The sequence below is a fragment of the Plectropomus leopardus genome, chromosome 15 (genome assembly GCF_008729295.1).
Source record: "Plectropomus leopardus isolate mb chromosome 15, YSFRI_Pleo_2.0, whole genome shotgun sequence".
NCBI classification, from domain to species: Eukaryota; Metazoa; Chordata; class Actinopteri; order Perciformes; family Serranidae; genus Plectropomus; species Plectropomus leopardus.
Window position 1 is genome coordinate 29,130,926 of NC_056477.1, and position 15,916 is coordinate 29,146,841.

Here is a 15,916-nt window from a genome sequence, read left to right on the forward strand (position 1 = left end):
GAGAGTGTTTTATAGTTTAAGCAAGTAAAGGGTGAATTACAGTACTCAATTCTCCAGAAAATACAAGCATGAATAATTTTCTACTAGTTAGAGAATGATGGAAATGATCTCACTTTTGAAACCATTCAAAGATGATAAAACAGGGTGGGACTACATTTTTGACATAATTGTTTGAAGCTAAATTGGAATCAAAGGTGACTTCTAAATACATAGCATTTGAGAATGTGCTTAGTTAGGAACTGTATCATAGAGTACTAAAGTGTCTAGTGGCTCAAATAATATTATTTCAGATTTTTCTTCATTGTGTTGGAAGATTTTATGTGACATCTAGAACTTTATCTCTAAAGCAGTAAGTCTGTTGGGGGATCCTGGTTTTATAGATGCACAGAAGTGAGTGTCATCAGCATAACAATGGAAAGAAATTTTTTTATATTGAACTGCTCAGAGGAATCATGTACATCAAGAATAGAAGAGGACCTAGGACAGAGCCTTGAGGTACGCCGTAGTGCATAATGTCAGTAGATGATGATAAGTTACCAAGAGTGAGCATAAACTGTCTGTTTGAGAGATAGGAGATGAGCTATTTGAGAGCACTGTCTGTAACTCCAACATTGTCTTTTAGATTGATAGAGGGACTGCAATCAACTATATCAAAAGCAGTTAAGTAGGACCAGAGCAGACCCTTCACCAGCATCAGCAGCAAGTAGTAGATCATTTGTCACCATAAGTAGAGCTGTTTCAGTGCTGTTTTTCTCAGATTAGAACTTGTCAAAAATGTCATGTTGGTTCATGTGGGCAGTAAATTGTTTGTAGATTGTTTGTAGATTCTCTTGCCATGTATTATATTGAGCTGCAGTAATGCCGAAAGCACATCAAGAAGTGCTGAGATGCAGCCTGCAGCTGTTTGATTCTGTGCTTAAAGTAAAAGATGGGCTAGTTTAAGTTTTAGTAGCAAATTGCAGCCAAAGAAAACCTGCAGTCAATCAGTAAAAAGAGTTCTGTGACTGCTGCAGTGAGCTGTACTTTGCCAGTGCTTGATGTTTTTGGCATGAAGTGTTGAAAATAATAAAAGAACCATTCATAACCACAGATATTGTTTGAAAGTTTTCATGATGGGTGGGTGGATGGGTGGACTTTTTTATGTTTTATTATCACAACAGAGAAACTTACTATAACTATTAAATTATGGTCAACAGTAACCACAGTATGAGCGCAATGCAAAGCGGCATTAATGAGCTTACTAGTTGGATACACACATGCACAAACATACATGGCATCACTCTCTGCTCAGGACACTATGAGTCCTAGGTGACTGTCTGCATTATTCGTTGATATGTTTTCCTCTCATATTAAGGCAAACCTGTGACTCAGTTTTAATGTATTTGGCAGTGGCTTGATATTTAATCATTGTGACTGTGTGCCAAAGAGGCTGTGGTTTATCAGTGGAGAGTGGCCTATAGATTCTATCAAACCTGCAGGTCACAGCAGTATTTTGGCTGTATTTTTACTTAAGGAACAAGTTTTAATTTATTACGCAGCAGATTGTTGCTATGAAGATTGGTCAAGGGTTTAAATATTATGTCGTTGATCATGATTGGCTAACTAATGCATGGTGTTATTTGCACTGTAACGGCTTGGACATACTTTCAGCATTGAACATCCATGGATAGCTGCAGTCACATGGATTTGCACGCAGTTTTATTCATAGTGTAACTGAGGGTCAGCGTCAGCCTCAAGCAGTAAATGGGAGAGCTGGGAGGTAAGCTTACCATCTCAGATCAAGTAAAACTGAAACAAAGAAGATGCTGCTGTATCTAGAGTGATTGTTTGTCAAATACCCAACTTAAAACTTACTTCATCGTGGTGATGCAGCTGCAGCTGGCTTGACCACAATGTTTTGGAATGGAGTGTTACCCTACAGTCCTCACGGTAACAAAAAATGGGCTGAATGCTGACGACATTCATGTAACGTGGGCTAAAGCGAACCCGTTATGGACACACCAATACGTAAACTATGAGTTGGCCTTTAGTATCAATATTTAGTCATTCAGTGAGCCCTGATCAAAGACCAGTACAGATTACTACTGTCATGGACAGTTACTTAACCATAATGGATCAAAAAAATAACACTACAAACACAGTCTTTCTTATACTGTATGCATTCTGAAACTGACTAGTGTACATGTAGTGCATGCATGCATGCATGCATGTGTGTGTGTGTGTGTGTGTGTGTGTGTGTGTGTGTCTGCACGACTTTACACTGAAAGAGAGAGAGAGAGAAAATGCTTTAAGAGTGTACTTTAACATTAAAACACTGTTTTAAAAATTATTATCACCCCTGCAGTGTGTTTTCCTGATTACACACATTGGTCCTCAGTACCTGTGCCCTGCCAAAGTAAATAGTGATGACTCCATGGCTACTGGTGTTCCTACCTAAAGAATTGGTATTGTTTTTGCATGCTACCACTATGACTCACTGCTACTATTATCACTTAATACATTTTAACTTTTATCTGCCCTTTGTGTACAATTTTTTAACTTCCTTAGGCTTAGAAAATGAAATTTCAAATTGACTGTGTGTAAAGCCCTAAACTATAAAATTATATTTTTGCAGTTATCTTGAGTCTTGCTTTTCACTGTTATCTTAGGGCAACTACTGTTGACTTAGTAGTAGTCTCATTTCATGGTCAGTGAATTAATTTGCTGATTGCTCCTCCTCATACGCTGTTTTGTAGTGTTACCTAGTTTACCCTCCTGAGGACGCCCTGTGCAAATTATAGATATGCATTTTAAAAAAAAAGGTCCAAATGAAAGCCCACATTGATGTAATCACTGTGATCCAATCCTTTTATGGTGATAAGGTGTTGGCGAGGTCCGGGAACAGAGGGGGGAGCTGATACTGGACGGGAGATAAGGAGGGTCAACTGGTGCCTAAAGCTCCAGATTACCAGAGTCAATAAAAGCCAGTGTGTGTGCAGCTCGTGTGCAATGTGACTTCCCCACATCCTGCCTAAAACCTGCACCATCTGCTCCAACAACTGGCTTTGGCTTTTTTAACACATCATCTTAAAATCATAAAAAGGTAAGTACTACAATAATGTGTGACTTTTAGACAGAGGACATTATTGATTCTATCTCAGTGTTCAGGCTGACACTGCTAATATTCTTTAAAGTTTCATGAGATTTATTTGCAGATGTTTTGTTTTATTCCCAGCCGTATGCAATTTTTCTGCACCACTTGTCTGTTTGGTCAGGTTAACATATTTCAATTAACATATAACATTTGAGAATGAGATTTCTAAAATAAATGGAAAGTTCTACAATATTTGGCCCTTAAGGCCCGCTTTTCTATTACACACACTCACATCGCTCTGCACACAAAATGCACTTTTCAAAATCAATCTTTACAAAATATTATACATTAATACAATTTTCTTCTTTCATTGAGTTATTTTTTTTAAACCAGCATCAGTCCTAATCATAATTGTCAAATATTCATTAATTTTCAGAATTTTAACCCTTAAAATGCCAAGTTTTTGTAATGATGCTACTATGTTTATAGATGAAAAAAAAAACAGAATAATAAGGTTTATCTTTAATATTCTACATACAAAGAACTTTTTACACAATGACAGTCTGGGATATGTCAGTGATTTGCAGCAACAATGACTGTGACAGTGCACTTAGTGGAAATTGCATGTATTTTCTCCATATGCCAAATATGGTTAAAAATTGAGATCATCATGTACAAAATAGGCAAAAGGCAGTAAAGAAGGCAAAAGTTCAGAATGACACCCAGAAATAATACAATGCATGTTTTTGGGCTTTGATGGCTGTTGGATCAAAAATGTCAGTTTGAATGGGTTTCAGTAGAGCATTTTTTGCTCTTAACAGTATAAATGTAATACTGTAACGTATTTTAGACTTATTGTAGGAGCTGAGCTGGAAATTCCAAGATTAAACAAAAATACACAATCTTGCCAAAAATGTATGCCATATGCATGAACACAGCCAAAATGATCAAATAAAGAATGAAAAGCACGTTAAAATGCACCAAACAGTCCCTAAAGGTTTAAGTGAAATTATTCTTTCTTGTCTCTAGCTCACAGCCAGTCTCTTCCACACCTCATCACAATGCCTCATCGCGTCTGCTCTGTTGAGATTAGCAACAACTCCAGCTACTACACTCTCGCCAACCCAAGGTAATGCATGCTTTTGTACTTGTCTTTTTCTGAAGGTATAGAGAGTACATTCAAAACTCTTACATCCAATAATGGGAAATCCTAATGTAAAATCTACGGCATGATTTGAAAAAGAAGAATTTTGTAGTACCCTGTCCGATATGTGTCTCTGTGTTCAGGGTGTTCACCGAGAGCGGCTGCTGTGAGATCCCTCTGCCACCCATGGTGGGCCCCTGCTCCACTGCCACCGCTCTGTTCAATAAGACCACCGGCAGTGCGACCGGCACCGTCGGCGTCTTCACCTATGACCTTATCAATAATGAGATGAATGACTTTAGCCACATTATGGCCATCATGTACTCGGTGCCCTATGACCGAAACCTCTACTCCAACTGGTTTGCTGTGGGGATCTTTGACAGAGGGAACGACTGCGACTACAACCTGTATGACATCATGTATAATGGCAGTCAAGATAACTTTGTGAGAATGAAGGCTGATGGCTCCTGCATTTCATATGAGGGTGATTATGTTATTGTCAGTGCCTCCATGTCAGACTCAGGTGAAGCTGTCCTGAGGGTGGATGTCAGTGACAACAGCATGTATTGAGATCCTACTGTTGTTGGTGGAGGCCATCCACACCAAGAACGATAACTAGAACTATAAAGAGATCGTTTTAAAAATGGTTCCAAATCAAGTGGATGGTGGAGTCCACACAACAGCTATAACGACAACGAAAGTGGCAAATGCTATTGCTTGGATCACGCCTAGAGGCAATTTCATGAAAAACTATAAGCCAATCAGTTTTCTTTTTGTTTTTATTTCTATGAATATAGTCATCAATAATTGATTGCTCTCCCTGACTGCAGAAGATTCTGGCCAGTAGATGGTGCTGTTGACTGCTATTAGGAGAAGAAGGTAAAAGAAAAAAAGTCCCTTATGTCAAATAAAAAACATCACCTTAATATGATGATTTATCGGCTCGAAAACAAATTTTGAGTTTAGATCCAAATCCTCTGAATCTGAAGTCTTCAGTTTGGGTGTCATCAGTAAATTTTAGGGACTTTTTTTTTTTTTTTTTTTTTACAAAATAAAGTTGAAGGAGTGCTCACAATATTGGCTTCTTAACTGCAGCTTATCTCGCTCATTTAGGATTTAGGAATAACCTTTAATGGTATAATCACTCAATCACGGCTATTACCTGCTATATGAAATATTATTGGGCCTCAGATTTCACAAAACAGTATTTTTTTTCTTGAGCCATGCAGCCAAACGCTCTCTGGCACTGATGGGGTCTCTGATGTTGGTTTTGTCTTTAATGATGTGCTCTTTTACCATCGCCACAACGTCAGCAAACTGATGTTGACTCAGACCAAAGGATGAATGACACTTGTCTGCAAAAGACGACAGCTCCTGTTTTGATTCTCCCAGTTCCTGTTATCCTTCTAGCTTTCTGTTTGTTTCTCCTCAGCCTCCTCGCAGCGTACAGTAGTAGCAGCTCGTCAACATCCATTTTCATGGAGTGTGTAGTGCGTGATCGGCCCTGCTATTTACAGCACGCTGTTGTTCATCAGTGTGGATGCTCACAGTTATCGTTGTAGTTATGGCTACAGTTAAAGTGCTTGATGTGGATGGCTTCTAAGACAGATGAGATGATCACAGTCATTTAAATGCAATATTTCAATTAGCTGATAAAGTTGGTCACAACCTAAAGTGGCACTCATTAATCAATATATTTAAATTAGGAGTGCATATGATTGTATACTAAATATTGGTTATTTTAAGGTGTTATTTTTAAAAAGTTGATGCCTTATTCAAAATAAAACACAAGACTTTCATGTGTCTATCAAGTCATTTCCTTTTTGTAAGAAAATGATAATCACAAATTTGGTTAGTTCTCGCGCATATATAGATATCTAGTTGATACGCAGCTGTTTCTGGACATTTTGGGGCCATATTGTCTAAGATTCTAACATTATCCAGGTTTCTGATAATCGGTGCCTATGACTCCTCCCTGACAGTTTTGTTATAAACACTGTGGTGCAGGTATTTTCAGAAACTCAGTCATTTTATCATCCAGTACTAATTTTTTCTACAGTCAGAGGTTTGATGACTTTTCCTCCATCTTATAAAACTGACAGCACATAATTCGTGTTGTAGCAAAAAGGTCCAAGCAAGATTTAGACTGTCCTCAACATTTAAAAAGTTTTACATTTAAAAAGTTCATACATGATTTGTATGCCCTCTCTATGACTCTGAATATGAATGAGGCAGGACACTGGCGCACCCGCAAACCACAGATGCATAATAATGACTACATACCAGGCCCTAAAATGGTACTTTTCAGTTCAAGGGAGTTGCACCAAAAAAGTTTCAAGCTTCCAGATTTATTTCTGCTGTAGGTGCAAGGAGGTTTAAAAAGAAGAGAAGCCATGGTCTCATATTACATCACAGCACTGAGGTACAACAGTCACGCAGAGAAATCTGGACAGCAGCTGCCAAAGGCTCCATAGCTGGCACACTATATTAGAATAAATTAATATGTAAAAGAAGACCATTAACAAATGCTTTCTATACATGCAAACATCCAACGTATATCAGCAACCCTCAATTCAAGCATACCCAAAACTTCTATGTGGACACTATCCTTTTATTTTGAGTGCTATCTGCTGTAACCCTCCAACACTGCAGCTCCAGATACATTATGCATGTGTCATACTCCAAAGCTCCCAGGGGTTCAAAGAGTGTGTCCCAGCCCAACTAGGCATGCGGCCCAGTGAATATGCACAGTAGTAATTCTCCCGCGGGCCCTGCCTGCAAGTTCTTGTTTGGCTCATAGACTTTACATTGTGATGACAGCACAAATTTTTAAATCACTTTTCTCTGCTTGAGGAAAGTTTTACAAATATAAAACATCCATGAATCAAAATCAGAATACAAAGAGTCATAACTGATCTTGTTTTCAGCTGGAGGTGTCCTGTCAACAGTTTTACAAACGTCTCTTTTAGAACGGTGTCTGTGGGGAAAACGCCCTTTGGGCCGCAAGAGAATTTTTTGCTGCTAAACTGTGAGTGGCCACTGAAAATAATTGGAAGAGAGGCTGAGCAGCATTCCCGGGGGCCAGGAGGACACACACTTCTTTTACTCGTTCTCAGATTGATGTAACAGGACTCTCTCAGGGCTTTTCCACACCTGTCTAGTTTAGTTTGGTTAGGGTGAACCCTGGAACGTTAACCCCCTGAGTGCATTTCATTTGGGCAGGTATGAACACAGCGATAGCACTCAGGTGCAGACCAAAATAACCGCACCGAGGCCTTGTTGAAGAGTCAATCTAAGTTTGTTTCAGGGGTCATTTATGTAAAAGCACTAATACCACCCTGTGAAAATACTCTGTTACAAGTTACAACTATACTTAATAAATTAAAACTAAAAGTACCAAATACAGAAAAATTAAAAAAACAAAACAAAACAAACAAAATACACCAAAATCTTAAGATAATAAAAAAAACACACAAACACACATATAAAAGACTCGAAATAATTTAAAAAATAAAAAAATAAAAAACACCCCAAATTCAAAATTATTAAGAGAATTAAAATTCTTTTTAAAACACCCCAAAATTATAAGGAAAAAAAAATAGAAAATACACCCCTAAAATTCCTTAACATGACAAGCATGTCTCAGTTTAACAGGATTAATGAGCGCCTGCTCTTCCTTAGTTCTTCCTTCCTTCCTTTACTGTTGGCAGCTTTCCTTCATGGAAATTCTGACCAATAAGAAACAGTTTTCTTGCACATCACAAAATTTGTCTGCTGGTAAATGCTGCGATGTAAACACAAAACAAACTTGAGGCAGCATTGTAACCAACTGTTCCCTGACTCAAACCAAACCAAACAAACTATGGGTGTGAAAACACTGAGGGGACTTTAATGAATTTCCTAACATCCACTAATGAGACAGCGAGCCTGTTTGCAGATGTGTGTGAGATGGACAGACAGTAGAGGGAAGCAGAGCGTTCACAAAAGCTACAGTCAGTATGACTTAGTGAATGTGTGTGTATGATGACTTGAGAAAGATTTTCATCTTTGGTCAGGCAAATGAACTTTGTTATAGTTACCATTTCATGGCAGGTTTCAACAAATAGAAGAATATGTATTTATTCCAAGAGAGAAAAGTGAAACAAAAATTGGATCTGACCTGTTGGATCATGTTTTTAAAGGAACATAACATCTACTGAACCCTTTCGTGGAAATTGTTCATTATTTGGGGGATGTCATGCATTTATATATGATTTGTAAGTTGCAGCAGAAGTGCCAAGCTGGAATGATGAAACACATTGAGGTCACAGAATGTTGTATATGTGGCACCAGAACATCCCCTAAAATGTATTTTAAAGGAATTGATAGCAGCCCATGTAAACTCGTTTTGAATTAATATTTCACCCTCAAATGACTTTATTGACAAAAAAAAGTTATTTTACCTCACTTAACACAGAAGCTGCTGCTCTTTTGCCTCGATCAGTTGGTTTATTTGTGTTATTGTGTGACTTTGGTGTTATTTCCTTGAAAACCTTTGAACCTGAGCAATAAGGTTTCATTTTCTTCAAAAACATGGGAAAAGGCAATGGGAAAATTACATGATACTGATAAGGTGACAGGAAAACAAGCTGAAACTTAATTTAAAGAGAGAGAGGGGGAAAAATGTCCAGAAAGTATTTTCAGGTAATTTCTTGTTTTTTTTTTGTTTTTGTTTTTTTTTCTTTCTTTTCTTAATATGTTCATTTTCTGGTAATTTCTTGTAACTTTTTGCTAATTTGCTGCTAATTTTTGGGTCATTTCTTGTAAAGTTGCTCATTGCCATGATTTTGAAAGAAATCAAGCAAATTGTGCTTAGGTTCAAAGGGTTAAATTGTTTGTTTGAATTCACCAGTCACACAAGAGTAATTCATACACAAATGATTATTTGGGGGATGAAGTATTACTAAATTTATTACTAAAATAACTACATATGTACATTTAATTAGCCTAACAGTAGCTATACTGTTTGTATTTGCATTCTAAAAAGTTTCAGATGTTTAAATTTCATTCACACCACTTTGTGTATAAGGAGTGTGATGAAGTTGAGACTCACCGAAGACCAGAGCCAGACCATGAGACGTTCCTACAGCAATCACACCCGACACTGTCTGCACACAAAAATGAACAGCTTAGAAATAAACAGCCAGGAGTCAGGAAAACCATGGCAAGACATGGACAAAATAAGAAAAAAAACACCATAAAATAATATCAAACTTCCTGCCTCCACCAGCACTCACAATCAAGGGCCAAGCAATAAAATCCCACCTGTGGGTGGACTTCAAACTGACAGTGGTTGCTCTAAAGTATGAACTTTTCTTTTGCTAAGCTACATGGCATTTTTATAAACTATGAATCCTCTCGTAAATGTTTACCCCTTAAAATTTTCGTCCTGTTCCTCCTCAAATTTCTCTCAATGTTTCCACACTAGAGACTGTCTACAGTTGCGTTTCTGTTTTACATTCAAGAGTTTATTCTTTTATTGGCATTCAAACTGTTTTATATAACATTGTTTATTTTGTTAGCATATTATCTGCATGTGTTTTGTTTTTTTATCTTACTTTTTATCTGCTTAAATCAGGTTGATTCTCTTCTTCACATTTCATTTACTAATTACTAATTGCAGTTTTTTGTACATATTTTACTATTTGTGTTTTCATGTTCTAAATTTTGGCTATGTCATTGGGGGCAGGGGAGGGGCTGCATGGTTTCTGACATTTATTTTATTCTGTAAGCATGTTTAATTGGGAGGTACTTTGTGTTTAAGCTTGAAAAATGCTATATAAATGAAGATTATTATTGTATAAAACCTTCTGAAACTGGTCAATAATAATGTCTGCAGTGAATAGAAGTCATCATAGCAATTTAAACATATGCATATGTGCACTGATGCCAGCAAAGATTCCATGTCACACCTCTCTCTCTCTGCCTGTATTTTCTTTCCTGCTATCATCTGTTGATAGAGGCAAGTATAAGTAATGATTTTATTTTCAATTTCAAGTCTCTAATCTATGGACACCTTTGAAATTATTAAATTGGTGAAAATGCATCAAACATAATCAGCTATAGAAAGTCATAAAAAGAGTAATAGAGTGACTTATAAATTGTCTTAAAACTACTACCATCTCTCTTTTTCCAGATGAATTTATTGTTGAATAAAATGATACTCACTATAGCTGTTGGCAGTCCGGCATCCACTTTGTCCTGAGGAAAACATACAAATGGTTTTATTATACTTACATAAATAAATGCATTAGTTTACTGCAACAGTTGTGCAATTCCCACGCTATACATGAAGGACAAACTTCCATAACAATAAAGCATAAAAATAAAATCGCTCTGCCTACAAAACAAGCAAAGCAGGAAAACAGAATTACTTTCCAAACAAAATCACAACGCATGTGCAGCCACAGGATGTGCACACAGACATATATGTTTGGAGTCACACTTGTGCACACATGTGGATTATACAGATGCACATACGACCAGGTATGTTTTTGTATATCAATCTGTGGAGTCAAGCTATGGAAGAGTTTTAATGTGGAGCTAAAACAATGTCCAAATATAAACCAGTGTGAAATAATGTGTAAAAGCATGATTTTCACAAAATACAGGGATGAAAAGAATCTGACAATCACCAGCTGTTTACAGGGGTCACTGATTTTGATACTTCATTTTTTTTTTTCCTAGTGCATCTTCCTCTTTTTTGTGTAAACAATAACGAAAATTTGTCAGTGGGATTGCATATGTTCGATTAATTATAGTATGGGTTTAAATTAATAAGGAAACGGTTTAATTAAAACCCAACGACTTATGTAGAAGAGGTGGGATTAAATAAGTATGCACTTCTCACTCCTTTTCAAATATGTAAACCAAGTAATCGTGTGTTTGATCATTTCTTTTGCTTTATGTTTTTATTTGTCTGTAAACATTATTTTTTATGTTTGTCTGCTTGTTTGTATAATCATTTCTCTATTTTTTTTTAACACGTTCAAAATAAATCCAATCCAAAGATGTATATACAAAGTGGAGCTTCACCTAGATAATAATACCAGTGTATGTGCTGTCTCCTCTGTGGCCCTTTCACACCTGACACTGTGTGCATGTGTGTGCACTGTGTGTTTGTGTGTCTTACAGCAGCAGAGACAATCTGTGCAGAGATGCCCTTCAGCAAACTGTGTCGAAGAACAGACCCATGGACGGTCGCATTTAGATCCACTGTCCTTCTCCTTCTTCACACATGTTCATGTCCACGCACAGACGCACGTCAACAAAGGGAGACACACACACACACAGAAGACAGTTTCCATTTTATTATCCTGTATGTGCAAAGACAAGGTGGTGTGCATCAGAAGTACTTTATAATAAGTGATTGTGTTTGTTTGGTGGGTGGTCAAGACTGTGTTAGTGTACTCAGTTTGTATTGGCTGATGCTTGTGCTGCTTTGGTCGCTGCAGCAGCATCTGTACGGAGTCACAAGCATAAACAAAGGTTCTAAATAAAATATATTTTTAACTTCATCACAGCATGTTAACATTAAAATGACTTGCTGATTCTATTTTGTTTCAAATTAAAACTATTTGTACTTGGCATGTTCTTTCTTTAGGTACATTAATAAGTCATTTAAATTGTATTCAATTTCTATAAGAGCTCCATTAGAGCCTCAAAGCACAGTCTTCTTAGATTTGATGCTGCGGAGAGGAACCAACACAGGACTGCATCTCTCCTGAACATAGGTGTCTGACCGCGCACAACTCTATATATGATCACAAGAACATTTAATTGAATTTGAATTTGATTGGGAGATAATTCAAATAAATTAAGATTGGAGTCATATGAGAGCATTTCAATGATCTTGTTAAAAGTTTAGCAGAAGCCTTTTGGGCCACTTGTAAGCAATCCAGGGATGTTTTGCTAAAACAGGTGAAGAGGAACTAACAATAGTTGAGAGAGGACAAAATTGCAAATAGTAATCTCCATCTCAGCTTGAGACACAATGAGCTCATAATGCTTCACCATGTTTCTTTACACAAACAGCAACAAATGAAACACTCACATAAAAGTTAGCACCCGGTCCATACTGACAGCAGGAGTTGGTAGAAAGGAGGAAAGTGAATCTATAGACTATCTATTATTTTAGGGAAAAGCCTTTTTAAAAGTGGCTAAATCATTAAATTATAACATATTGACTTTTTCCATGATTTAGCCACAATAATCAAGACTTTTTAATGTGATTCCTTCCTCGTTTTTTACAGTTTTGGAGTGCCTGGATTTCCTGTTTATCATCTTTATAACGACTTATTATCCATCCAAGGAGAGGCATTTATGAGAAGAACAGAATAAGGACCCAGTGTGTGTGGTTGTGTGTGTGTGTGTGTGTGTGTGTGTGTGTGTGTGTGTGTGTGTGTGTGTGTGTGTGTTCTTGCCGTTTGAGGTGTGCTGGGTCTCCGCTGTCAGAGCTGGCCAGAGAGGAGGTGTCACAGGAGTGAGCATCCATGTTGTCTGTGTTTAACAAGCAGGTGTCCTCCAGCACGAATGGTTCCTCCTCATCCTCCAGCTGCTGGGACACAGGACAACAACACAGCTAAGCTCAGCTAGAACGCACCCAAAGGACAGCAAAACAAATACCCTTCCACTGTAAGGCTCCCCTACATCCATAAGTATACTACAGAGATAGAGAGAGAGAGACTGAGAGATACTGTAAAAGAGATGTGGAGCAGCGGATTAAAATCACAAAAAAATGTGTTGTTGTCACACTGTTGACACTCTGCAGCAGAGTGTAGGTCTGTTTGTACCTCATTGAGGATGCTCTCCAGTGTGGGAGGTGTGTCCACTTGGGGGATGTCAAACTCCTTATCATCGATCTGAGAACACAAGTATCACAAAAAACGTGGAGGGTTATAAATGAGAAGATGGTTTCTTTGTGCTTTCTTTGTAGTTTAACTCTTAAGGACTGTGTGGCGCATTTTACATTCTTCATTTTTCGATAATTTCGACTGTTTTCATGCATATGGCATACATTTTGTCATGATTGTGTATTTCTGTTTAATTCTGGAATTTCCAGCTCGGCTCCTACAGTAAGTCTAAAATACACTGTGGAAACAACAAAAATGTAACATTCAGACTGTTAAGTGCAAAAATGCTCGATTGAAACCCATTCAACCTACAATTTTTGATCCCACAGCAATCAAAGCATAAAAACATGCATTGTATTGGGTGTCATTCTGGGCTTTTGCCTTGGAATTTGTCATTTTTACTATTTTCCAGCTGATTTCCATTTTACCATATTTGACATCCAGAGAAATTACATGCTATTTCCACTAAGTGCACTGCCACAGCCAATGTTGCTATATTACAGTGATAATCAAAAAATAATAATCTACTTTGCATGAAGGTTATTGAAATTATTCTCTTTTTTTGTGTTTTTTTCATCTAAAAACACTGTGGCATCATGACAAAAACCTGGCATTTAGAAGAGTTAACACTGAAAATTAATGAATATTTGATATTTATGATTAAGACTGAAGTTGGTCAAAAAAATAACTCAGTGAAAGTAGCTGCAGTTTGAATGGGTTTCAGTGGCTATTTTTTTGCAATGAACAGTAAAAATAAATATCAAATATTAATTAATTTTCAGAGTGTTAACCCTTTAAATGCCAGGTTTTTGTCACAATGCCACTGTGTTTTAGTTGAAAAAGAAAACTCAAAAAAAAAATGTTTATGCTGACAGTCTGGGATATGTCAATAATTAGCAGTAACACTGATTATGACAGTGCACCTAGTGGAAATAGCATGTATTTTTTCCATATAACAAATATGGTAAAAGTGACATCATCAGGTAGTAAAACTGAGCAAAAATGACATGTTCCAAGGCAAAAGCCGAGAATGACACCAAGAAATAAAACAATGCATGTTTTTTTGCATTGATGGCTGCTGGATCAAAAACTGCAGTTTGAATGGGTTTCAGTGAAGCATTTTTTGCACTTAACAGTATGAACAGAACAACTTTATTTACACAGTGTATTTTAGATTTATTGTAGGAGCTGAGCCGGAAGATTTAACAAAAACATGTGATCTAGCCAAAATGTATACCATATGCATGAACACAGCCAAAATTATCAAAAAATTAAAAGTGTATACAATTCGTCAAACCGTCCCCAAAGTTTACCATGCACAGACCTTGAATTATTTAAATAAAAAAATCTGATTTATATCTGAATACCAAAAAATGAGGGCACTTATCTTTTATCTCACAGTCAGGGCAATAACAGAAGCAACATTTGCAGGACAGGCCATTCTCTATGCTAGTCACACAGCAGGCTATGTGGATTTTATTTAATTGATTGCTTGATTGATTGATTGATTGATTGATATTTCAGAATGTGTTCTCCTCAGAGAATCAAGTCATGAGAGAAAACATCTGTGGTGATGGACCATTAAGTGCAAAGGGTGCTGGGAAAGCTGTTGGTCAGTTAGCACCTCAACTTGCAGTCTGGCTGCTTATTACAGGTAGCTTGATGCTCTCACACCTGCAACTAACACATGTCATGAATCATGTCCCCTGCATGGCATAAAATCTCCTCTAATTTTTTTACAGACAGCCGTGTGATTCAGTTTACTCCTGTTTTTTGGGCGTGTATGGTGAAACAGAACGGGAAGTGACCGCACGTGAACGCACCACGGACTGCAAGCTGGTGTTAAATGTTGCCTTTTCCATCAGTGCTCTGAAAATAAGGGCCATAGAGCACGTTATTAAGTACATTGTTAAGGCACAGCTAGTGTTTACATTTCTTGTTAGAATAAACGTTTCGCTGACAGGCTGAGTACGAGCTGCAACACTTCATCACGTGATAATGTTAAGACTTGAGCACAGTGTAGTCGACTTCACTGTCACACATCCATGAGTCGACCAGTCTGTTCAGAAATGTGTACCTACATTAAGAACACTCCACATTCTGTTAGCAACATTAGCTGAAGCCGGTGTCCGTAAGGTGTTTCGCTGCCTAAAATGAACAAATAATATGACGACAGCATAACATTTTCACTATAAAATTCCAAGCAGCCTTCCTCGCGACACTGACCGTGTTCTGGAGAGTCCAGCCGCGTGAGCTGGGCTTCATTCGGACCTGTCGCGAGCTAATGTTGAGTTTGTTATGAGTGGAACCGTTAATGTTTTCCTGTGGCCGCTGAGGAAAGTACACAGCACAATGTAAGGAAAAGACCACCGAGGTTTACCGACGACGGGACAACGGACTGCTGCAGCAGAGTTAATTCATGTTTTTTGGGGCATAAAAGCAAGGACAGAGACTCTCACCGTGTCCACCTCCATCAGGTTGAGCTGTGAGGAAGCAGAGAGGAGGCTGCGTGCATCCGGAGAGTCCGACATCTCTGTGTTTACCTGCACAGTGGGGCTCCACTGTCCCTCTGCTCCTCTCACAGGAACCGCATTAACGACGCCTTCCGGTTAAACTTTTCAAAATAAACCTACATAAGGTACAAAGTAGCTGGAAAAAATACCGTAAATTTTGCAAAATAAAAAATACAGATAAAATAAAACAAAAATATATGATGATACAGGTTGATACAGGTATATATATATATATTATATATATATATATATATATATTATATATATATATATATGTGTGTGTGTGTGTGTGTGT

At 37.5% G+C, this 15,916-nt stretch overlaps 2 protein-coding genes across 2 annotated transcripts in view; one reads left to right on the plus strand and one right to left on the minus strand.

The window, feature by feature from the left end:
- Positions 1-15,674, minus strand: part of vps8 (VPS8 subunit of CORVET complex) — a 44,233-nt gene extending 28,559 nt beyond the window's left edge. The window contains exons 1-6 of the mRNA XM_042502641.1: positions 15,568-15,674; positions 13,049-13,117; positions 12,680-12,813; positions 11,389-11,485; positions 10,425-10,457; positions 9,310-9,364 (exon numbers count right to left, since the gene is read on the minus strand). Coding sequence (XP_042358575.1) covers positions 9,310-9,364; positions 10,425-10,457; positions 11,389-11,485; positions 12,680-12,813; positions 13,049-13,117; positions 15,568-15,639 — 460 coding nt within the window. The 5' untranslated portion in view covers positions 15,640-15,674. The remainder of the gene's footprint in view (positions 1-9,309; positions 9,365-10,424; positions 10,458-11,388; positions 11,486-12,679; positions 12,814-13,048; positions 13,118-15,567) is intronic.
- LOC121954284 (bryoporin-like) lies at positions 2,911-5,998 on the plus strand. Its single transcript, XM_042501670.1, has 3 exons — positions 2,911-3,082; positions 4,103-4,202; positions 4,361-5,998. Exons 2-3 carry the CDS (start codon positions 4,135-4,137, stop codon positions 4,785-4,787), a joined length of 495 nt encoding a protein of 164 aa, XP_042357604.1. The 5' UTR covers positions 2,911-3,082; positions 4,103-4,134; the 3' UTR covers positions 4,788-5,998.
- Positions 15,675-15,916: the final 242 nt, after the last annotated feature.

Bases quoted from the DNA above. Each gene is read 5' to 3' on its own strand.
- LOC121954284 (XM_042501670.1), top strand. From the start codon at position 4,135: ATGCCTCATCGCGTCTGCTCTGTTGAGATTAGCAACAACTCCAGCTAC. The intron at 4,203-4,360 runs GTAATGCATGCT...CTCTGTGTTCAG, and splicing joins TACACTCTCGCCAACCCAAG to GGTGTTCACCGAGAGCGGCT.